The sequence below is a fragment of the Scyliorhinus canicula genome, chromosome 18 (genome assembly GCF_902713615.1).
Source record: "Scyliorhinus canicula chromosome 18, sScyCan1.1, whole genome shotgun sequence".
NCBI classification, from domain to species: domain Eukaryota; kingdom Metazoa; phylum Chordata; class Chondrichthyes; order Carcharhiniformes; family Scyliorhinidae; genus Scyliorhinus; species Scyliorhinus canicula.
In genome coordinates this window covers 14,973,450-14,997,075 of record NC_052163.1, presented here as the reverse complement: position 1 = coordinate 14,997,075, position 23,626 = coordinate 14,973,450, and the positions used below count along the sequence as shown (strand labels likewise).

Sequence of the window (23,626 nt, the reverse complement as noted above, 5' to 3'; positions counted from 1 at the left end):
AACGAAAAAGGCCCTTCAGGCTGTTGATCGTAGCAAACTTCTGGGAGTCCTTGTCCAGTTTTAACTGCAGGTAGGCGTGGCTCATGTCCAGTTTCGTGAACAAAAGCCCACCTGCCAATTTGGCATATAGGTCGTCTATTTTCGGGATTGGGTATTTGTCCAGCAGTGCGTATTTGTTTACCGTCTGTTTGAAATCTCCACAGAGACGTATCGAGCCGTCTGGCTTCAAAATTGGTACCACCGGCGCTGCCCATTCCGAGAACTGTACTGGTCTGATAATGCCGTCGCGCCGTAACCTTTCTATTTCGCCATCTATTTTCTTCCTTAATGCAAAAGGTACCGGCCTGGCCGTACAAAATTTTGGAAGGGCTTCTGGGTCCATGTGCAAAGTTGCTTTGGCACCTAAGATTTCCCCCAAACCTTCCTGGAAGACCTCCGGGTATTTTTGGAGTACTCCACTCAACTGCCCGCTTCCACTCTGGAAAATTTTCATCCAATCTAATTTTAGGTCTTTCAGCCAGTTTCGTCCAATTAAGCTTGGTCTGGAGCCCTCTACTATTGTACTATAGCACAATGGCTTCACAGCTCCAGGGTCCCAGGTTCAATTCCAGCTTGGGTCACTGTCTGTGCGGAGTCTGCACATCCTCCCCGTATGTGCGTGGGTTTCCTCCGGGTGCTCCGGTTTCCTCCCACAGTCCAAAGATGTGCAGGTTAGGTGGATTGGCCATGATAAATTGCCCTTAGTGTCCAAAATTGCCCTTAGTGTTAGGTGGGGTTACTGGGTTATTGGGATAGGGGGAGGTGTTGACCTTGGGTAGTGTGCTCTTTCCAAGAGCCGGTGCAGACTCGATGGGCCGAATGGTCTCCTTCTGTACTGTAAATTCTATGATTCAACGGGTACATGAGTCGTGCCTAGAACTTCCAGGGGTTCCCCCGTGTAGGTTTTAAGTTTCGTCGATGTTTTTGTTAGGGTTAGTGGCTGGAGTCCATCTTTGATTTTTCTAAATGCTGCCACTCCCATTACTGATACGGCCGCACCCGTGTCTATTTCCATTATTGTCGACGCCCGTTCACCCGTGGGGTAATCTTAATGGGTTCTGCTTTCTTCGTTGCAATATTATATAATTGTTCCCACAGAGGAGGATGGGGCGTCTGGTTGTGTACTTTCCTGCGTCCCCACCTGCTATTCCTCTTTTGCCACCTCCTTCTAGGGTTTCTGTCGCTGTTACCCCACTCTGTCTGGTGCCAGAAACGGTCCTTCTCTGTTGGGGTAGCCTCAGTCGGTACTTCCCTCTGTCTCCAGTTAGTCCTGGCAGACTTGGGGGCAGTTCTGGGGTTTTCCTTTTTCCCTCTATTCCTCAGGCTTTTCCTGAGAGCGGCTATCTGGTAGCAGGACCCGTTGTGGTAGTCCCTCTCACAGGTATCTACCTCCATTGGCGTGCCCTGTAGTGCGCCCCACTTGCTGCCTTTTCTAGGGACAGTGCGAGCTGTAACGCCTTCCTGCAGTCTAGCTCCGTTTCCACCAACAGGCGTTTCTGTATTGTGAGGTTGTTTATACCACACACTAACCGGTCCCGAAGCATTTCATTTAGCGTCGGGCCAAACTCACATTTTTCCGCCAGCCTTCTCAGGTGGGTCAAGAAATTCGTGACTGACTCCCTGTCTTCCCGCTTCGCTGTGTAGAATCTGTACCTACGCAAAATGAGGGGTGGTTTTGGGTCGTAGTGTTCTTTCACCAATTCCGTTACTTCTTGGAAAGTTTTCATGTCCGGCGCATCGGAATAAGTCAGACTACGTATAATGGAGAAAGCTGAAGGTCCACACGCCGACAGCAGGATAAGCCGTCTCCTTTCGTCCGTCAGTATATCATTTGCCCGGAAGAAGTAACACATTCTCTCCACATACTGGGACCAGTCCTCAATAGCCGGGTCGAATGCCTCTAACCTCCCAAAAAACGGCATTTTTAAAATGGCAAAGCTTACGCTCTGAGTGCGGCAGCTGATCTCCGCAAAATTCTTAGTTTACCTCGTCGCCACTGTAGTAATCCACGGGAGGCCGGAGTTCCGTCACCACACCAATATTTATTTACAATAATGATATTACAGGAGCAGCTACTAACAGTGCTGCTAGCAGTCCAGTCAACTTAAGACTGGCTCACAAAGCCTACACAGGTGATTATATGGGCCCCCTCAATGAGCTATCATTGAGGGAGCTCATACTCCAATTGGCCAACCAATAAAGCCAATTGGAGTTCATTACACATGCTTAAGGCACTTTTATAAAAATATGAATGTGTGCGTGTCTGTTGCGGACTCGACCAGTTTCTATAGCAACCCTGACAGGAAGAAATAAATGGAGCAACTTCTCTTTGTGAAACTTAAATGTTGCAGCATCGAGGAAAATGAGACACCTTTTATTCTTTTAGCCCAATACTTCGGTGGTGTGCCGTAAAACACATTGAACCAAGGTCCCAAACAATTCAGTGAATAAGGAACATGCATGTGGAATATCCTGATGCACCCAGTGCGCACTGCATCCCCTGCCAAACATGGCCACCAAACTTTAAACTGTGCAGTTTACATTTTAGCACATTTTCCAGTTTTAATTTTTATTTAAATTGGAGGCCAGTGCTCTGAAAAAAAGGTCATGATTGGCCAGAGCAAATGGTTATTTTTCGAATATTTGTATATATATTTATATATATATAAAAATGAGAATTCATTAACAAATTTTTCTTGATTATATTTCTCCTGTTTTAAATATATATTTGGTTCTTAAAAGAATCACAGGAAATTAAGTCATTTTACAAATCCAGTAAAGCCAACAGATTATCAAAAACGTTTCCAATACAACTATGAAGCAATACTCATTTGGATATAAATGAACTTCTGGCCTCTTTTAAACGTGCGTAGTGCAGAAGCACCCATACACTAGCTTCACAAACTCATATTTTCTTTAATTTAAGATTTTTTTTTTTATAAATTTAGATTACCCAATTATTTTTTCTAATTAAGGGGCAACTTAGCGTGGCCAGTCCACCTACTCTGCACATTTTTGGGTTGTGGGGGCGAAACCCACGCAGACACGGGGAGAATGTGCAAACACCACACGGACAGTGACCCAGAGCCGGGATCGAACCTGGGACCTCAGCGCCGTGAGGCGGTTGTGCTAACCACTAGGCCACCGTGCTGCCCTCTTTAATTTAAGATTAAAGAATAGCTATGGCACAGATGTCACCATTTCCAACATTCTGGTTCTTTTTTTTAATATAAATTTAGAGTACCCAATTCATTTTTTCCAATTAAGGGGCAATTTAGCATGGCCAATCTTTGGGTTGTGGGGGCGAGACCCACGCAAACACAGGGAGAATGTGCAAACTCCACACGTACAGTGACCCAGAGCTGGGATTGAACCTGGGACGTCGGGTTAACTCACTGCGCCACCGTGCTGCCCAACATTCTTTGTCCTTGATCCGAATTCTCTCCATAAACTTTAGTAACTGATTATATTCACATACAAAATATGAGACTACTGTCTTTTCATCACATCTTGAAAGAAAGAAAAATCTTTACATGGCTTCAATCAGGAACAAGTAAAATAGTTTTTTTGTATCATTTGATTTTGATGGGCATGCGAGTGAATGTTACTATATATATAGATTCAGCATGCTAAAAGGCTGTTACAAATGATCAAACTGGGACTTAAGTGTTTAGAACGTTTGTTTCAGAGTCAGAAAGTGATGGATTTAAGCACCTCTCCAGAGGCTTGGCCGCATAATTTGGGCTAAAGCTCCAGTGCATTTTGGAGGGAGTTTTGAATAAGACGTTAAATGGTTAGCACAGCTGCCTACAGCGCTAAGGACCTGGTTCGATCCCGGCCCTGGGTCACTGTCCGAGTGGAGTTTGCACATTCTCCCCGTGTCTGCATGGGTTTCACCCCCACAACCCAAAGATGTGCAGATTAGGTGGATTGGCCATTCGGCGCCATGAGGCAGCAGTGCGAAAAATATTCTTTAAAAGGCGTGAAACTTGTTGGTGGTCAAAGAGATTTGGGGTCTGCTTGCACAACACCAATGCGACCAAAGGTCGGTAAACACCGTGTCAATTGCGCCCAAAATGACACTTAGAAATGTTTCCATATCAACAGTCTCAGGAAAATGGACAAATAATAGTAATAATAACCTATTGTCACAAGTAGGCTTCAATGTAGTAACTGTGAAAAGTCCCTAGTTGCCACATTCCGGTGCCTGTTTGGGGAGGCCGGTATGGGAATTGAACCCACGCTGCTGGCTGTGTTCTGCATTACAAGTCAGCGATTTAGCCCACTGTGCTAAACCAGCCCCTTTTAGGACTGAGATGAAATTACTTCACTCAGGCAGCAAGGTGGTGCAGTGGGTTAGCCCTGTAGTCTCACGGCGCCAAGGTCCCAGGTTCGATCCTGGCTCTGGGTCACTGTCCGTGTGGAGTTTGCACATTCTCCCCGTGTGGGTTTCGCCCCCACAACCCAAAGATGTGTAGGGTAGGTGGATTGGCCAAGCTAAATTGCCCCTTAATTGGAAAATATGAATTGGGTACTCTAAATTTAAAAAAAAAGAATTTACTTCACTTAAAGAGGTGTGAATCTTTGGAATTCTCGACTCCAGAGGGTTGTTAATGCTGCCTCGTTGAATACATTTAAGATTAGGATAGACAGATTTTTGGTCTCTCAAGAAATTAAGGAATATTGGGGGCTGGCAGAAAAATGAAGCTGAGCCAGGATCATCCATGATCATATTGAATAGCGGAATAGACTCAATGGCCAGTATGGTCTACACCTGCCCCTGCTGCATATGCTCTTATGCCCCCTCAGGTAAACATATAAGGCCCAATGGCACTATTCAAGCAGCAGGGGAGCTCTCTTTCTCTGCCCCATGTTTATTCCACAAACAAACTCACTAAAAATATAGATGATCATTTATTACATTGCTATTTGTGAGGCCTTGCTCTGTGCGCATTGACTGCTGTTTCCCCCATATTTCAAAATACTCCACTAGATATGAAAGGGACTATATGCAACTACTAATTATTTATGCAATGATTCAACTCATTGGTTCTGATTACCTTATAAATGTGAAGAATGACATTTAGTTATCCTCAGTTTGGGCAGGCAGTTTTAAAAATTATTTTTGACCTGTCTCACTCTTGTAACATGCACACAAACATTGTTACAGCTTGTTGATACTGGTCAGAAGCACAGAAACTAAGAGTTATAGAATTCGGAAACACAGGCCATTCTGTTAGGGACAGCTCAACAACAGCAGATTATTGGAAAAGCAACAATACTTTATCTATTCTAATATATTAACTAATTTAGCAGAAATGGATATTGCACTGTCAGTTTTTTATATGCTTAATGGTTCTGAATGATTCTCTGCGAGAGCCATAACTGTGTGTCTCTCTCTCGCCCACACAAATAGTTTTTGCAAAGTCATCTGTTTGGGAACAAAGTAAGACGCTATTGAGTTCTATCTGAATGTGTCCTTTGGCAATGCTCCAGTTGCAGTTCCTGGTATCGAGCAGACCCACACGGACATTTCCAAGGCATCTAAGTGAATTGCAGTTGCAACCAATGGCATGTTAATAAAATGAATTAAAGGAAGCGCACACCTTAAGTTCTTGTGTTATTAAAACAATCATTCAAGCAGATGTCCCCTGTACTTTACAGTATGTGACTTAATGCAACTTTAATGCATTTTAAGACTGTTAAACAAAATGGCAGTGGTTCTTTTTGATTCATCAGATCTGTAGCTCATGGTTGGACTGACCTATATACCTTCTCTTATGTTGATCAAGTAGCCACTTTACATGTTTTAGTTCAGACGAAAGTTGCTGAGCTCCTTTGTTTCACCTTCAAGATGAAGTCCATTTAAGGGCAGCACGGGGGTGCAGTGGTTAGCACTGCTGCCTTGCGACGCTGAGGTCACAGGTTCGATCCCGGCTCTGGGTCACTCCGTGTGGAGTTTGCACATTCTCCCCGTGTTTGCGTGGGTTTCACCTCCACAACCCAAAGATGTGCAGCGCAGGTGGATTGGCAACGTTAAATTGCCCCTTAATTGGAAAAAAATAAATTGGGTACTCGAAATTTATTTAAAAAAAGATTCAGTCCATTTTTGAAACTCTCCCTCCTGTTTCTTGCCCTTTTGCATTTAACCATCCGTTGTCTTCAACTGTCATCCTAAATTCAATCTCTCTTCCCTTTCCATAGTCCGTGACTGACCGTGCTGCTGCATCCTAGCCTCATGTTCATTCCTCTCACTATTCCCTTTGAATCCCTCCTGTTCGCTTCCAACCTTCCCACAACAGTACGAGCCAAAGCCACAAGTGACTTCCTCCAAGGCTGAGGTACCTGTCCAATGATACCCCCCCCCCCCCTCCAGTGTTTGCTTGGCGATACCATCCTTCCGCCCATTTTGCAGGTGCATGCAGTTGTCCTTGCATAATTCAATTCCTTCTTAAGCAAAGAGTGAGTCCAACTCCAGCGATGGCTTCTCTTCCCTTTCCCACATCATCATCTCAAACATCTTCAGTTTGGAGCATCAAATTCAGGATACAAATAAATTGGTCTTGGAGTGAGTACTGTGAAGATTCACTCGGATGAATGATTCCCTCCAGGTCAAATCGGGAAGTCTGAAGCTATTGTTTTGGGATCCATCACAAACCCTGCCCCCTTGAAGCCTCACTGTCAGGTTGAACCAGGCCATCATAATCCTGGCATCCTGTTTGATGGCAAGTCTTGACACCAAGGCTGCTCACCCCCACCTTTGCAACATTGTAATTCCTCCAAGGGATTAGAACCTTGAATTGGGAAGGCAGATCATAGAGAGACAGAGAGATGATCAGGGTCAGGCACATTGGGGAGGTGGGGAGATTACAGTCAACATATTGGGATCAGGACATCAAGGAAGTCAGATGAGTGCAGTTGAGATAAGTAGCCAAGGGTAATTTAGAAATTATCTTGAAAAGGATTAGAGGTATTCCACAAAACTTAAATCTGTAAACTATGGGTTTGAAGAAAGTTGCAGTAGAAAGTCTTGTGACAGAAATAACTAACACTGTAATAAGCAAACCATTAATCTAAACTACAAGATAAATCAATGTGTCTGTGGGGCAGCACGGTGGCGTAGTGGTTAGCACTGTTGCCTCACGGCACCGAGGTCTCAGGTTCGATCCCGGATCTGGGTCACTGGCTGTGTGGAGTTTGCACATTCTCCTCGTGTTTGCTTGGATTTCGCCCCCAAAAAGATATGCAAGGTAGGTGGATTGGCCACACTAAATTGCCCCTTAATTGAAAAAATGAATTGGGTACTCTAAATTTTTTTTTAAATTAATGCGTCTATTGTTTTTTTCCTATTTGTTTCAACTTTGTATGACAGCACTTGGTCCTTTATCTTGGTTTCTTCATGTTTTAAAAATTTAGTTCGCCCCAGAGAGTTGAAACTTTACTGACAAACCGCCCTCCACGAACAAGTCCCCAAACCTCTCAAGACATTTCCCTCCCACAACCTCAACGTCAAGCATAAACTTGACGGCACAAAAAGATAGTTGCCACAGATAGGGGCCAACAATAACATGGGGCTAAGTGCGGTGCACCGTCCAAAATTACTTTTTTTTTTAAATGTATTCATTCAAAGTTTTTCAAAAAAGTTTTACAGAACACTCCAAAAAGGAAAATAATACAAAGAGAAAAGGGCAACATGCCAACCAGACAGAACAACTTAACCCTCTAAACGATAAACAGTTTAACAAATTAACACCCAACTCAAAACAAAATAGGGAAAGCGCCCCTTTCAAAAAGGAAAGGAATCAGCCCCCCCCCCCTCCCCCCACCAGCCCCCCGGATTGCTGCTGCTGCTGACCGCCACCTAACGTTCCGCGAGAAAGTCAAGGAACGGTTGACACCGCCCGGAGAACCCCTGCAAGGACCCTCGCAAGGCAAACTTTATCCTCTCCAACCTGAGAAACCCAGCCATGTCATTGATCCAAGCCTCCACACTTGGGGGCTTCGCGTCCCTCCACAATAACAATTCTCCGGGCCACCAAGGAGGCAAAGGCCAGCTCTCCGGCCTCTTTCAACTCCTGCACTCCCGGATCCTCCGATACCCCAAATAACGCTATCCCCCAACTGGGTTTTTCCCGAGTGTCCAAGACCTTGGACATGACCTTTGCAAAGCCCTTCCAGAACTCCGCAAGCGCTGGGGACGCCCAGAACATATGTGCGTGGTTTGCTGGGCTCCCCAAATACCTCACACATCTGTCCTCCACCCCAAAAAACTTACTCATCCTCGCCCCTGTCAAATGCGCCCTGTGTAACACTTTAAACTGGATCAGGCTGAGCCTGGCGCAAGATGAGGAGGAATCACCCAGCCCAGGGCGTCAGCCCACAGGCCCTCATCCAGCTCCTCCCCCAGCTCCTCTTCCCACTTGCCCTTCAGCTCCTCCACCGAGGCTTCCTCCACCTCCTCCAGCTCCTGGTATATCTCCGAGATCTTACCCTCTCCGACCCATACACCCGAGATCACCCTGTCCTGTATCCTTCAGGCAGGCAGCAACAGGGATTCTCCCACCTGCTTCCTAACAAACGCCCGAACCTGCATGTACCTGAAGGCATTTCCCGGGGGTAACCCGAATTTCTCCTCCAGTGCCTTTAAGCTGGCAAAAGTCCCGTCAATGAATAGATCCCTCAGCCTTCTAATTCCTGCCCAGTGCCAGCTTCGGAACCCACCGTCTATCCTGCCCGGAGCAAACCTATGGTTATTCCGTATCGGGGACCAAACTGAGGCCCCCGTCTCCCCCCTGTGCCGCCTCCATTGCCCCTAAATCTTCAGCGTCACCGTCACCACCGGGCCCGTGGTATACCGCGTCGGCGGAAGCGGCAACGGTGCCGTCACCAGTGCCCCCAGGCTAGTACCTACACAAGACGCCGCCTCTAGTTTCTTCCATGCCACCCCCTCTCCCTCCATCATCCATTTCCGAATCATCGACACGTTTGCTGCCCAGTAGTAGCTGCACAGATTCGGCAGCGCCAACCCCACCCCCCCTCCCCCGACTGCGCTCCAGGAACAGTCTTTTAACCCTCGGGGTCTTATTGGCCCACCCAAATCCCATGATACTCTTGCTCACTCGCTTGAAAAAGGCCTTAGGGATGAGTATGGGCAGGCACTGAAACACGAACAAAAACCTCGGGAGGACCGTCATCTTGACCGTCATCTTGAGCGGAAGCATGTCCCACCTCCTAAAGTCCTCCTCCATCTGGTCCACCAACCGCGCCAGATTGAGCCTATGCAAGTCTTCCCAACTCTTGGACACCTGAATACCCAAATACCGAAAACTCCTCTCCACCCTCTTGAGCGGCAGCTCCTCCAACCTCTTTTCCTGGCCCCGTGCATGCACCATGTGGTGAACCACTGTGTGCACCTGTATTAGGGGATGTAAGGTAGGACCTGCACTACAGGTTCGCCGGTAGCCCCTGCCCATAAGGAGCCGTATAAATATGCATGACCTCCTCCTGAACAGCCATTCTGCCAGCTGCAGTAGGAGGCCACACATCTGACTGTAATAAAGCCTCAGTTGTACCAATCTGAGTCTTTCGTGCAATTGATCGTGCATCACACCACAAAGAGCTCGCTCGTCCCACCATTAAGCTTATACCCTGAGATGTCTCCAAACTCCCTGAGGGTCTGCATAACCTCCCCCATCCCCTCTACCGGGTCCGTAATATACAAAAGCAAATCATCTGCATATAGTGAGGCGCGATGCTCCTCTCCCCCCCCCGGACCAAACCCCTCCAGCTTCTAGATTCCCTCAGCGCCATGGCCAATGGCTCAATTGCCAAAGCAAACAGCAGGGGGGACAGGGGGCACCCCTGCCTCGTTCCACAATATAGTCTAAAGTACTCTGACCTCAGCCGGTTCATCGGTACACTTGCCACCGGGGCCTGGTATAACAATTTAACCCACCCTCTGAACCCCTCCCCAAACCCAAACCTACCCAGCACCTCCCACAGGTACTCCCACTCCACCCGGTCAAAGGCCTTCTCCGCGTCCATAGCCGCCGCCACCTCTGCATCCCTCCCCCTCCGAGGGCATCATAATCACATTCAGGAGCCTCCACACATTTGTATTCAGCTGCCTTCCCTTCACAAATCCCATCTGATCCTCATGTATCACTCCCAGGACATAATCCTCAATCTTAGTGGCCAGGACCTTCGCCAACAACTTGGCATCCACATTGAGGAGTGAAATCAGCCTATACGAGCCACACTGCCCGGGGTCTTTGTCCCGCTTGAGGATAAGTGAGATCAGAGCTCTCAACATCGTCGGGGGAAGAGGTCCTTTTTCTCTCGCCTGTTAAAAGTTCTCAACAGCAACGGAGCCAACAGTTCTGAGAACTTCCTATCGAATTCAATCGGGAACCCATCCGGTCCCGGGCCTTGCCCGCCTGCCTACTCCCCAACCCCTTAACCAGCTCCTCCATCCCGATTGGTGCCCCCAAACCTTCTACCTGCTCCTCCTCCACCCTCGGAAACCTCAATTTGTACAGGAACCGCCGCATCCCCTGATTAGTACAAGTTCTCATAAAAGTCCCTAAAGACCTCATTTATTCTGACTGGACTCCGCACCGTATTCCCTCCCTTGTCCCTGATTCCCCCAATTTCCCTAGCCGCCTCCTTCTTCCGCAGCTGATGCGCCAGCATCCGACTCGCCTTCTCCCCATAGTCATACGCTGCTCCTTGTACCTTCCTCCACTGGGCCTCAGCTTTCCCCGTCGTCAACAAGTCAAACTCCGTTTGGAGGCTCCGGCGCTCCCTCAGCAGCCCCTCCTCAGGGGATTCCGCATATCTCCTATCCACCCTAAGTATCTCTCCTACCAATCTATCCCTCTCCCTCCTCTCCCTCTTCTCTCTCTGAGCCCTGATGGAGATTAGCTCCCCTCCAACCACCGCCTTCAACGCTTCCCAGACCACACTCACCGAGACCTCCCCATTATCATTGGCCTCCATATACCTCTGTATACACCCCTGGACCCGCCCACCGACCTCCTCATCCACCAACAATCCCACGTCCATGTGCCACAATGGGCGCTGGCCCCTCTCTTCCCCTAACTCCAGCTCCACCCAATGCGGGGCGTGATCCGAAATCGCGATGGCCGAGTACTCCGTCCCCTCTACTCTCGGGATCAGTGCCCTGCTCACCATGAAAAAGTCTATCCGTGAATAGGCCTTGTGCACGTGGGAAAAGAAGGAGAACTCCCTCGCCCTTGGCCGAGCAAACCTCCACGGATCCACTCCCCCCATCTGATCCATAAACCCCCTCAGGACCTTGGCCGCAGCCGGCCTCTTACCCGACCTAGGCCTAGACCGATCCATTGCCGGGTCCAGTACCGTGTTGAAATCCCTCCCCATAATTAGGTTCCCCACCTCCAAATCCGGGATCCGATTTAGCATCCGTTTCATGAACCCTGCATCATCCCAATTTGGGGCATATACATTCACCAGCACCACCCGGCCCCCTGCAGCCTACCACTCACCATCACATACCGGCCTCCTTTATCCTCAAATTTCTCCTGCCACTTTTTATGCAGCGCCTCATGCGCCTCCACCTTCACTGCCAGGCCCAGGATCTCGTCCTCGTTATCAGAGGCCTTCTGCTGCACCTCTTTAATCGCTGTCCCCTGCATCCCCTGGGTCTCTGCCAGCCTTTCTATCGACGCCTTCATAGGGGCCAACATCTCTGCCTTCAATTCCGCAAAGCAGCTTTGCAGAAGCTCTTGCTGCTCCCGCGACCATCGAGCCCATGCTGCCTGGTCTCCGCCCGCCGCCATCTTGCTTTTTCGCACCCATTCTCCTCTCTTCTCTAATGCCCCTTTTTTGACCGCACCGCTCCTGGTCCACTCCATACAGTGCTGAGGGGATCTTACTGCCGTCTTCCCACACCAGGAACCGTCAACCAAGTGCCGCTGGGGCTCCTTAAAAGGGCCCAAAAGTCAATTTTCGGCAGGGGCTGCCGAACGTGCGACTTAGCCAGGCATAGCTGCAACCGGAAGTCCGGTCTGAAATTACAATGGCCGAGTACTCCGCCATCCTCACCCAGGTGAGAAGGGGCCTACCCATCGGATCTCTACGGGATCCCTGGTTGTGCACTCACAGTCTGCTGGCAGATGTGTTCACGGACATCTTTAACCTGTTCCTACCCTGCTCCGAGGTCCCCACTTGCTACAAGAAGACCACCATCATACCAGTACCAAAGAAGAACCAGGCAACGTGCATCAATGTCTACCGTCCGGTGGCCCTGACATAAGTTGTAATGAAGTGCTTCGAGAGGTTGGTCATGAAGCGCATCAACTCCATACTCCCAGAATACCTTGATCCACTGCAATTCGCATACCGCCACAACTGGTCCACAGCAGACGCCATCTCCCTGGCCCTACACTCATCCCTAGAGCATCTCGACAACAAGGACTCATACATCAGACTCCAATTTATTGACTACAGCTCCACCTTCAACACCATAATCCCAGCCAAACCCATATCAAAGCTCCAAAGCCTAGGACTTGGCTCCTCACTCTGCAACTGGATCCTTGACTTTCTGACCCACAGACCACAATCAGTAAGAATAAACAACAACACCTCCTCCACAATAGTCCACAATACTGCGTACTTAGCCCCTATTGTACTCCTAGTACACAAACGGCTACGTGGCAAAATTTGCTTCCAACTCCATCTACACGTTTGCTGATGATATGACCATAATGGGCCGGATCTCGAATAATGATGACTCAGAATACAGGAGGGAGATAGAGATCCTAGTGGAGTGGTGCAAAGACAACAATCTATCACTCAATGCCAGCAAAATTAAAGAGCTGATCATTGACTGCAGGAAGCAAAGTACTGTACACACCGCTGTCAGCATCAACGGGGCCGAGGTGGAGATGGTTAGCAGTTTCAAATTCCATGGGGTGCACATCTCCAAAAATCTGTCCTGGTCACCCACGTCGACACTACCACCAAGAAAGCACAACAGCGCCTATACTTCCTCAGGAAACGAAGGAAATTCGGCATGTCCACATTAACTCTTACCAACTTTTACAGATGTACCATGGAAATCATCCTTTCTGGCTGCATCACAGCCTGGTATGGCAACTGCTCGGCCCAAGACCACAAGAAACTTCAGAGAGTCGTGAACACAGCCCAGTCCATCACATGAACCTGCCTCCCATCCATTGACTACATCTACACCTCCCGCTGCCTGGGGAAAGAGGACAGCATAATCTTTTTTTTAATATAAATTTAGTGTCCAATTGTTTTTTTTTCCAATTAAGGGGCAATTTAGCGTTACCAATCCACCTAACCTGCACATCTTTGGGTTGTGGGGGTGAAACCCACGCAGACACGGAGAGAATGTGCAAACTCCACATGCGCAGTGATCCAGGGCCGTGATTCGAACCGAGGCCCTCAATGCTGCAGTCCCAGTGCTAACCACTGCGCCGCATGCTGCCCCTCCGGACAGCATAATCAAAGACCACCTCCCACCCGGCTTACTCACTCTTCCAACTTCTTCCATCGGGCAGGAGGTACAGAAGTCTGAGAACGCTCACGAACAAATTCAAAAACAGCTTCTTCCCCGTTGTTACCAGACTCCTAAACGACCCTCTTATGGACTGACCTGATTAGCATTACACCCTGTATGCTTCACCCGGTGCCGGTGTCTATGTAGTTACATTGTGTACCTTGTGTTACCCTATTGTGTATTTTCCTTTCCTTTCGTGTGTACTTAATGATTAGTGTACTTTTCACTGTACCTCGGTACACATTACAATAAACAAATCTAATCCAATCCATCAGAAAAAAGTCAATTCAAGAGTAAACCTGATGGAATGTGAAAAAAAAAGAAAAGTCCTTATCTCCTAGGTGCAAAAAATCCGCTCCATAAAAGCTAACAACGCCTTGGCTACCCCTGACTTTGGCCTAGATCAATTCACCTTTGGATCCAGTACACAAATCCCCACCAAAAAGTAATTGCTGCGAGTCCAAATCAGGAATGGAAGCCAGCAACATCCTCACAAATCCTGTATCATCTCAATTTGGCGCTTAGACATTGACCAGAACCACTAATGTGCCTGCCAAAAACCCGCTGACCATCAGATATCTGCCATTGTGATCCGCCCGTCTTGATAGCCGAAAAAAGAACCTGTTTCTTGATCAAAATCACCGCCTCTCTGGGCACTACCGTCGAAGCCCGAATGAAATACCTGGTTCACCCACCGCGTCTGCAATCTGTTCTGGTCCCTGACCCGTTAATGAGACTCCTATAAAAACACCACATCAGCACTCAAATTTTTCAGGTGAGCAAATACCCGCAACCTTTTCACTAGGCCGCCCAACCCCCTTACATTCCAGGTTACCAACCGAATTGGAGATCCCCCCCCCCCCTCTTTTTCCGGAATCATTCCCACTAAAATCGTCAAGCAGCCACGTAGAGAGTACAGGCACAAAGCCCACCCAAGATAGCCGCCAAACCCACCAGCAAGGCACAGCAAAATAAAATGTGTAATCACCATCAGCAAACCTCAGGAGAACACACAATTAACTCAAACCAAGCCCATGTTTTTGAACAAAGGCGTCCGCCTTCTCCGGTGCATCTAAATAATAGTCCTTCGACTCATAAGTTATTCAAACTCTTGCCAGTTCACTACCCGAAGCCAAACTCCACTCTTATACAGGGAGGCTTTGGCCTTGTTGAAAGCTGCCCGCTTCCTTGCCAGTTTCGCTCCAACATCCTGGTAGATCCTGATGATGTGACCTTCCCATTTACAATCCCGATGCTCCTTGGCCCATTTCAGTGCCTGGTTCCTTCTCTCGGAAGCTGTGGAACCGGACAGTGACTGCCCCTGGTGGTTCGCTCGGCCTGGGCTTCTGACGGACTGTCTGATGGGCCCAGTCCAGCTCCAGAGGAGACGTGAATACACCCTCCCCCATTATCATCCGAAACATCTGCGAGAAGTATACAGTGGGAGATGGGAAACAGTTCAAGAAGCAACGGAGAGTTATGTCCACGTCCTCCAGCAACTCTACGATTCTGAGGTTCTGCCTCAAGCGGTTTTCGAGATCGTCAACCTTAGTCTTCAGTATCTTATTCTCACCGGCCACCAGAGAGATCTTAGCCTCCAGCGAGGCAATTTGCTCAGCGTGCTTCGACAAAGCCGTTTCCATGCCCTTAATCACCGCAGCATGCTCCTTTACCTTCTGAGATTTTCTCCAGCTTCGACCGTATGGGACCCTGGGCCTCCTCTATCAACTTTCAACGGTCCCCAGACTTGACTTTCCATTGCTTCTTGAACTGTTTCCCGAACTCCGTTGCCAGTACCCCAGCAAGCATATCGGCCGATATTGGAGTGGCCGGAGTCACTGAAGCAGCTTCTGCCATTTTCTCCAATGAGGTGCCTTGTAAAGTTGCCGAATACGTTGACAAAGTTCTATCCGTAGGTTTCTTTCCCTGGCCTTTCCTGGCATCTCTTTAATATGGGCACCTTAAATTATCTCATAGATGGGATTGTTTGAAAAAAAAACACCAGAAACAGGGCAAAAAAGGCCGAATATCAAGAACCCTTTTGGGAGTTACCTCGTATGTGGCCTCTCCCTACACGCTGCCACCCAAAGTCCCATTTTTAATAGCTCTACTAGCGAATTGAGACAGATCGTTTGTGATTGTGAGCTTTAAATCCCTTCAAAATGAATTTATTGTAAATTTTCTTCTTAATGTTATGCTGACGCAAAATACTTTATTCAAGATACCTTTGTGTTTCCATTATGGTGTTTACTAGTGTGTTGCACTCGTAAAATGAAGATTAAAGTCTTTTGTATTTCCCTGGGCAATGAATACATTAAATCAAGTACTATCGCAATTTCCTTTCAAGTGTAAACGTGACAATATGTGGCATTGCTAACTGGAAGCTGAGTAACAAAACCTGCTGCACGGACTCGCCTTATTACCTCACTGAGGAATCTTAAGAGAGCAGGAAATACTCACACACTTAAATTCTTCAGGTTGCTTGTGGTTACGTTCGGCTTAGCTGTAATTTCAGCTTTATAAAAGCAAACATTTGATTTACATTAAGTTGTATTTAATAGGGCAGCACGGTGGTGCAGTGGGTTAGCCCTGCAGTCTCACGGCATCGAGGTCCCAGGTTCGATCCCGGCTCTGGGTCACTGTCCGTGTGGAGTTTGCACATTTTTCACACCCCCGTGTTTGCGTGGGTTTCGCCCCCACAACCCAAAGATGTGCAGGTAGGCGGAACAATTAAAAGTTTCACAGTCAGTTTCTCCCTAGCTTTTAAAATCATTCACTCGGTGGGCGGCACAGTGGTTAGCACTGCTGCCTCGCGGCACTGAGGCCCGGGTTTGATCCTGGCTCCGGGTCACTGCCCATGTGGAGTTTGCACATTCTCCCCGTGTCTGCGCAGGTCTCACCCCCACAACCCAAAGATGTGCAGGTTAGGTGGATTGGCCACGCTAAACTGCCCCTTAATTGGAAAAAAATAATTGGGTACTCTAAATTCATTTTTTTTTAAATCATTCACTTGGGACTAATGGGGAGGTGGGGGTGAATGATGGGAAGAAAACAGGACCACAAAACCTGGTAATTTTGATACGTTAAGTGGCTCTCAGCAAATAGGTGAACCCGTCAATCTTTACAGGCTTTCAGTTTAATCGTTGGATACCTGGCAGTCATCATACTGAACTCAGCTCTTACATAAGGAAAACAAAATTCAGTCCTGTGGAATCGACACTTCCAGTATCTGTTTATGAACACTTTCTACTTAGTATCATTATCGGGATCCAGTAAGAAGTCTTACAACACCAGATTATAGTCCAACAGGTTTGTTTCGAATCACTAGCTTTCGGAGCACTGCTCCTTCCTCCGGTGCAGTGCTCCGAAAGCTAGTGATTCGAAACAAACCTGTTGGATTTTAACCTGGTGTTGTAAGACTTCGTACTGTGGTCAGCCCAATCCAACGGCGGCATCTCCATATCATCGGGATTCACATCAACAACACAAAAACGCAACTTGTGATGGATCAGCAAAGTAACAGCAGTAAAACAAATTTAACAATGCATGATAGGATGCAATCTGTCCAGCAACCGGTAGCAATTTGCCTAGAAGGGCGGCATGTGGCGTAGTGGTTAGCACTGAGACTGTGGCGCTGAGGACCCAGGTTTGAATCCCAGCCCTGGGTCACTGTCCATGTGGAGTTTGCACATTGTCGCCAAGCCTGCGTGGGTTTCACCCCCACAACTCGAAAATGTGCTGGTTAGGTGGATTGGCCACGCTAAATTGCCCCTTAATTGGAAAAGAAAAATAATTGGTTCCTCTAAATTTATTTTTTAAAAAGAAAGAAATCTGCTTAGCGACAGCAGTGGCCAAAAGCATGATGACGTTCGATTTTCCCAGTAATGAGATTATGAGGCATCTAGACAGAATTAGGTGTAAATCACCATATTAATAGAAAGTTTATCTAGATGACTGAGGGATCAGGGGATGTATACATACTAATTTCTGTGGTCAAAGAATTTGAGACGCAGACAGCTAAATATGCAGAATGAAGAATCAATGGGGAAACATGGTATAATTGCCAACACCCTCAGAAGCAGACAGGCCAGTTTACATCTAACAGCCTGAGAGGCTAGATAATATATCTAAGTCTGAGAGCCAAGGCTGCGTAGAAACTTTCATAAAGGCAGTTTTAAATATCTTTGCTGGACCAGGAAAGGACATTTCCCAGACTTGATTATCAGCCTTGTATTGTGTGGTAACTATAAGTTGGATTTGACTTATGCATGTTTTTAATTTAGATGTTGTTTGGGAAAAGGGGAAGTCTTAAGAGGTTCAGGGATCTTAGATATATTTTGGAACAAGGAGTAAATTCTACATACACTGTTGTGTGTTTGGTAATTCATATACTTAATTGTCCTAGAGTATTGCAGTCCTAACCATGTGTAATTGTATTTTCTTTAATTTAATCGTCTTTAATAATTGTTACACAACTGGGCTGGTTATTCTTACTGGGGCTTCTGGGCAGCACGGTGGTGCAGTGGTAGCACTGCAGTCCCACAGCGCCGAGGTCCCAGGTTCGATCCTGGCTCTGGGTCATTGTCCATGTGGAGTTTGCACATTCTTCCCGTGTTTGCATAGGTTTCGCCCCCACAACCCAAAGATGTGCAAGGTAGGTGGATTGAACACGCTTAATTGCCCCCTTAATTGGAAAAAATGAATTGGGTACTCTACATTTATATTTCTTTTTAAATTCTTGCTGGGGTTTCACGTGACTCCTCACACCATTCCAAAAACAAACCGATACACCCCCACCACCTGATATATCAAGTTGTGATACCCTCGCAGATACCATCAACCTGGTTCATGACACGTCTTACAAAATGGCCCAGATCTGCTCTTAAATATCATTTCTTGTGTCGTAATTTTATTTCCATTTTAATAAATGCTTTAATATTCTCGTCGTCAACATGTTTATCAATATCCTCAAGGGCTTTTTGTCCTCCATTCTGATAGTAGTCCGACATCTCCTCTGCATATGAAATCCATACACAGTTGTGGCACCCTTTCATACAGCACCAGGTAGGAGGTATTGGAGGGTGGTCACGATTTACCCGAAAGCAAGCATCATCTTTATTACTTTGTTCTTTATGTTGAAGATGAGTCTGGTTCTTTTCTTTATTTTCCTTGCAGTTCAGGTTCCTGGAGGGAGTAAAATACCTTTTGCACATCTTGGTAGTCTGGTTACAGTATATTATCTGCAAAGCTCTAAAGAGTTGAGGCAAATGCGATGAAAGAGGTATTCTTGTTGTCCACTTAAATCCATTGGAAGAGAATCCTGAAAGTAGTTCTGGAGCTCCCTGAAAATTAAAATGAAGATGGTTTATTGCTCATTGCATTTCCGATAATAATGCATTGATATTCGAGATCGGAAACTGAAATGTCAGGATGGAAACAAAGAAGTTTTGCCAATGAGTACATAAAGGAACTTCTTGTTCGGATTCAATTTGTAATTGGGGCTCCATGATGGTTCGATGCCAAAGGCACCCCTAAATCCTATAGGTTATCTTTTTTTTAATACATTTAGATTACCCAATTATTTTTTCCAATTAAGGGGCAATTTAGCATGGCCAATCCACCTACTCTGCACATCTTTGGGTTGTGGGGGCGAAACCCACGCAGACACGGGGAGAATGTGCAAACTCCACACGGACAGTGACCCAGAGCCGGGATCGAACCTGGGACCTCAGCGCCATGAGGCAGCAGTGCTAACCACTAGGCCACCGTGCTGCCCTTCCTATAGGTTATCTTGCCTCCAGCTTCAATCCCAGGTCTGGATTGGAATCAAACAGAAGGTAGTAGGATCATTACAAATGGTCATAGTGCCCCTGGGTTAAGAGGAAGTAAAAGGAATGTTATTCAGGAGTATCTTGTCGTATGAGGAACGTTTGAGGACTCTGGGTCTGTTACTCGTTGGAGTTTAGAAGGATGAGAGGGGAACTTATTGAAACTTACAAGATACAGCGAGGCCTGGATAGAGTGGACATGGAGAGGATGTTTCCACTTGTATGAAAAACTAGAACCAGAGGACACCATCTCAGACTAAAGGGATGATCCTTTAAAACAGAGATGAGGAGGAATTTCTTCAGCCAGAGGGTGATGAATCTGTGGAACTCTTTGCAGCAGAAGTCTGTGAAGGCCAATTCACTTGAGTTTCTTTAAGACAGAGATTGATAGGTTCTTGATTAATAAGGGGATCAGGGGTTATGGGGAGAAGGCAGGAGAATGGGGATGAGAAAATATCAGCCATGACTGAATGGCGGAGCAGACTCGATGGGCCAAGTGGCCTGATTCTGCTCCGATGTCTTATGGTCTATCTTGTGATCCACTGATGGAGGGCATGGGAATGGGTTCAGTTCAGGAGTCTCAGACTGGGCTATGATATCCTCCCAGTCTAATAACCTGCTGACCCTCTATCTGTGTTTGTATGTGAAGGATAGCTTTTTGAGTATCGTATCAAGAGGACGTATCTGCATAGCCGTGTTCAGGAATTGGTCGAGACCAACCAAGGCCCTTGCAGGTAGTTCTGTTTTATTTGTCTGTTCAAGGGCAGCACGGTGGCCTAGTGGTTAGCATAACCGCCTCACGGCGCTGAGGTCCCAGGTTCGATCCCGGCTCTGGGTCACTGTCCGTGTGGAGTTTGCACGTTCTCCCCGTGTCTGCGTGGGTTTCGCCCCCACAACCCAAAAATGTGCAGAGTAGGTGGATTGGCCGCGCTAAATTGCCCCTTAATTGGAAAAAATAATTGGCTAATCTAAATTTATTTAAAAAAAAAAAAAAAAATTATTTGTCTGTTCAACCAGTAAGTGGTTCCAAGGTAAAAATGATTATTTTACAGCCTATTAATTTTTAACGCCTCCTCGTCTCGTTGCACCATAGAGAGTTATATTTTAAATTTTACTGGGAAGAGTTTCGCTATAAAGTAAATTGCCATTGCTCCTTATTCAAATAGCAAATGGATTATATCAAAAATTAAACCATTGTTTCAGAAGCCATTTTACTGCTTTGAACCAGAAAGATTTTGACTATTAAGAATGATTTGTTAAATGCTCCCCACCTCTCAATGATCCAGCTAGTTATGAGTAGCTGAACCACAAAGCCAGGAATGTCCCTGTTAGAATAGATTGCCTTAGTACCTGCAGGCTGGAGATAGGGAAGAGGTAAAGCAGTTAGAATACCCATTTTTAATCACAATCCAGGGATCTCTATTAGGAGAGGACAGGACATAGGACTTCAGAGCAGGAGTAGGCCCTTTGAGCTTCTCTGAACTTCACTTTGCCATTAACCCTCCATAACCCTTGACTCACTGTCTATCAAAAATCTAATTTTGCCTTGAATAAATTTATGACCTAGCCTCCACTGCTTTCTGGGGAACAGAATTCCACATACTAACAACCTTCTGAGAGAACAAAATTCTCACCTATGTCTTAAACAAAATATCTCTTATTCTTAAACCTTGTCCCCTGGTTCTAGTGTCTCCCACAAGTGGAGACATCCTCCCAGTATCTACCCTCAGGATCTTATATGTTTCTTATAAGGGCAGCACGGTAGTACACGTGACTAGCAGTGTGGCTTCACAGTGCCAGAGTCCCAGGTTCGATTCCCTGCTGGGTCATTGCCTGTGCGGAGTCTGCACGTTCTCCCCGTGTCTACGTGGGTTTCCTCCGGGTGCTCCGGTTTCCTCCCACAGTCCAAAGACGTGCAGGTTAGGTGGATTGGCCATGCTAAATTGCCCGTAGTGTCCAAAAAAAAACCTGGTGTTGTAAGACTTCTTACTGTCCAAAAAAAAAGGTTAGGAGGGGTTATTGGGTTATGGGGATAGGGTGGAAGTGAGGGCTTAAGTGGGTCAGTGCAGACTTGATGGGCCGAATGGCCTCCTTCTGCACTGCATGTTCTATGTTCAATCAGATGAACCCTCATTCTTCTAAATAGATGACAGGAGTAGGTTGGCTGTAATAACCTCAATCATAAACTGAGAACACACACAGGGACAGTTGACGCTAAGAAAACCATAGCCCTGCCAAAGATGAAGGGGAAAACTTGTCAAATAAAAAAACATTTGCTGATCTGTTAGTAGATTGTAAACAATTAATCCTCTCGGATGACCGGAACAGTACTTGGCAGCACAGTTTAGGAAACAGGATGCACTGCAGGGCAACTTAACCTTCACAGCTTGGTGTTATGCTGTGCAAAGGACTGTTATTTTTCATTTACATAGTATTCTTTAGCCAAGACAGTCAGGATGTGAGTCAATTGCTTCCCAATCTATTCATTGGTCACCCCCCCCAAAAAAAAATTAATCTCAATCACTTTTTCATCCTATTATAAACATGGATCTCTTAAATAAAATAAATCAAATGAAACTCGAGTTTTGCACACATAGCTGCTTAGATTCTGTGAATGGATGATCTTTGATGCCACTCCACAATTCAATTATCCAGTATAATAAATTACATTTCCAAAATGTCTCAGATAAACAATAAATGATTGCCGAGTCAAAAGAGATATGGGGATGGATGACAAATGCTTGGTCAAAGAGGTAGCAAAGTCTTAAAGGAAGAAAGAGAGGTGGCACAGTTTCAGCAGGGAATTCAAGAAATTAGGATGTATACAGCTGAAGGTATGAGCATCATCATTGGGACAATGAAAGTGGGAGTTCAAAAGAGGAACACAACAGGTCTGGCAGCATCCACAGGGAGAGAAAACAGTTAATATTTCAAGTACATATGACTCTTCAGAGCTGAAGAGAGGGAAAAATGTGTTGGATGGAACAGAGAAGGTCAGTGATTAGTGCAGGCTGGGAGAGATTACAACAAAGATGTAGCAAAACATAAGAACAAGTGACAGATGGCCCAGTGGGGAGGGGGAGTTTTTGGGTTGGGGCCCCCCAAAGATTTTATAAATAAAAAAAGGGTAAGATGGAGGAGAAAGGTCAGTCTAAAGTTGTTGAACTCAATGTTTTGTCCTGTAATGTGCTGCTGCTCCTTCAGTTTGTGTTGGGCTTCACTGGAGCATTGCAGCAGGCCAAGGACGGACATGGACATGTGGACGTGAGAGAATTTACATTTTATAAAGTGCCTTTATTAAGAGGCAATTCACAGGAGTGTTATGAAACAAAATTTGACACTGGTGCGCATGGAATGGTTCCAGTACAGGTGGCCATTTGGTCCATCGTGTCAGTGCTGGCTCCCATACCAGCTTCCCCGAACAGGCGCCGGAATGTGGTGACTCGGGGCTTTTCACAGTAACTTAATTTGAAGCCTACTTGTGACAATAAGTGATTTTAATTTCATTTCAAGGGAAACCCAGCTCAACCCATGCCCCTTTCCACTGGGGTTTGACACTGGGTTTGAATCCCACCAGGGCAACGGGTGGAATATAAATTAAAGAATAAATCTGGAATATTGCTCCAGTGAGGGTGACCATCTGGCCTGGAAGCCCAGTCCGGCCGGCGGACGGCTCCGGACCCACAGCAGTGAGACGGCCTCGCGAGCCGCGCCATTCAAGGGCAATTGGGGATGGGCAACAAATGCTGGTCCTGCAAACGATGCCCCACACCCTGTGAAAGAATAAAGGAGATGCTTGGGGCAGGTGACTGCTTGCTTGGTCACACAGGTAGCTTTGAAAGGGGGAAGCGGTAGCAAGGTTGAAGGAAGGTATTCCTCAAGGTGAGGTGAAGGCACCCAGGTCCCTCCTAACGCTGGAGCCGCCTGCATTACAGCCACTCTGGGCAAAAAGGGAAATGCAATCTGCACTCACCGCGCCGGGCACCTTCCAGCGGGAGCACAGGCTGCAGGCAGCGGCACGGAGAAAGCTGCCCATGGAGCCGGCTGCCAGGCCAGGGCCGGGAGGGGGCGGCTGCCAGGCCAGGGCCGGGAGGGGGCGGCTGCCTGGCAACGGAAGTCCCGCCCACCCGGCCACTGACCGACAGCGGCGGCCACCAATCGGGTCGCGCCGTACCTGGCACGTGGTGTAGGGTCG

At 47.0% G+C, this 23,626-nt stretch overlaps 1 protein-coding gene across 2 annotated transcripts; it reads right to left on the bottom strand.

Annotated features, from left to right (window-relative positions):
• Positions 1-18,485: 18,485 nt before the first annotated feature.
• On the bottom strand, positions 18,486-23,549 carry oxld1 (oxidoreductase-like domain containing 1). 2 transcript variants are annotated; one of them, XM_038778239.1, is made up of 3 exons: positions 23,405-23,549; positions 20,703-20,788; positions 18,829-18,945 (listed from the first exon to the last, which is right to left on the bottom strand). In XM_038778239.1, exons 1-3 carry the CDS (start codon positions 23,465-23,467, stop codon positions 18,840-18,842), a joined length of 255 nt encoding a protein of 84 aa, XP_038634167.1. In that variant the 5' UTR covers positions 23,468-23,549; the 3' UTR covers positions 18,829-18,839. The 2 variants fall into 2 exon arrangements, with proteins under 2 accessions (XP_038634166.1, XP_038634167.1); XM_038778238.1 differs by lacking the exon at positions 20,703-20,788 and having other exon boundaries at positions 18,486-18,945.
• Between the last annotated feature and the right edge of the window lie 77 nt (positions 23,550-23,626).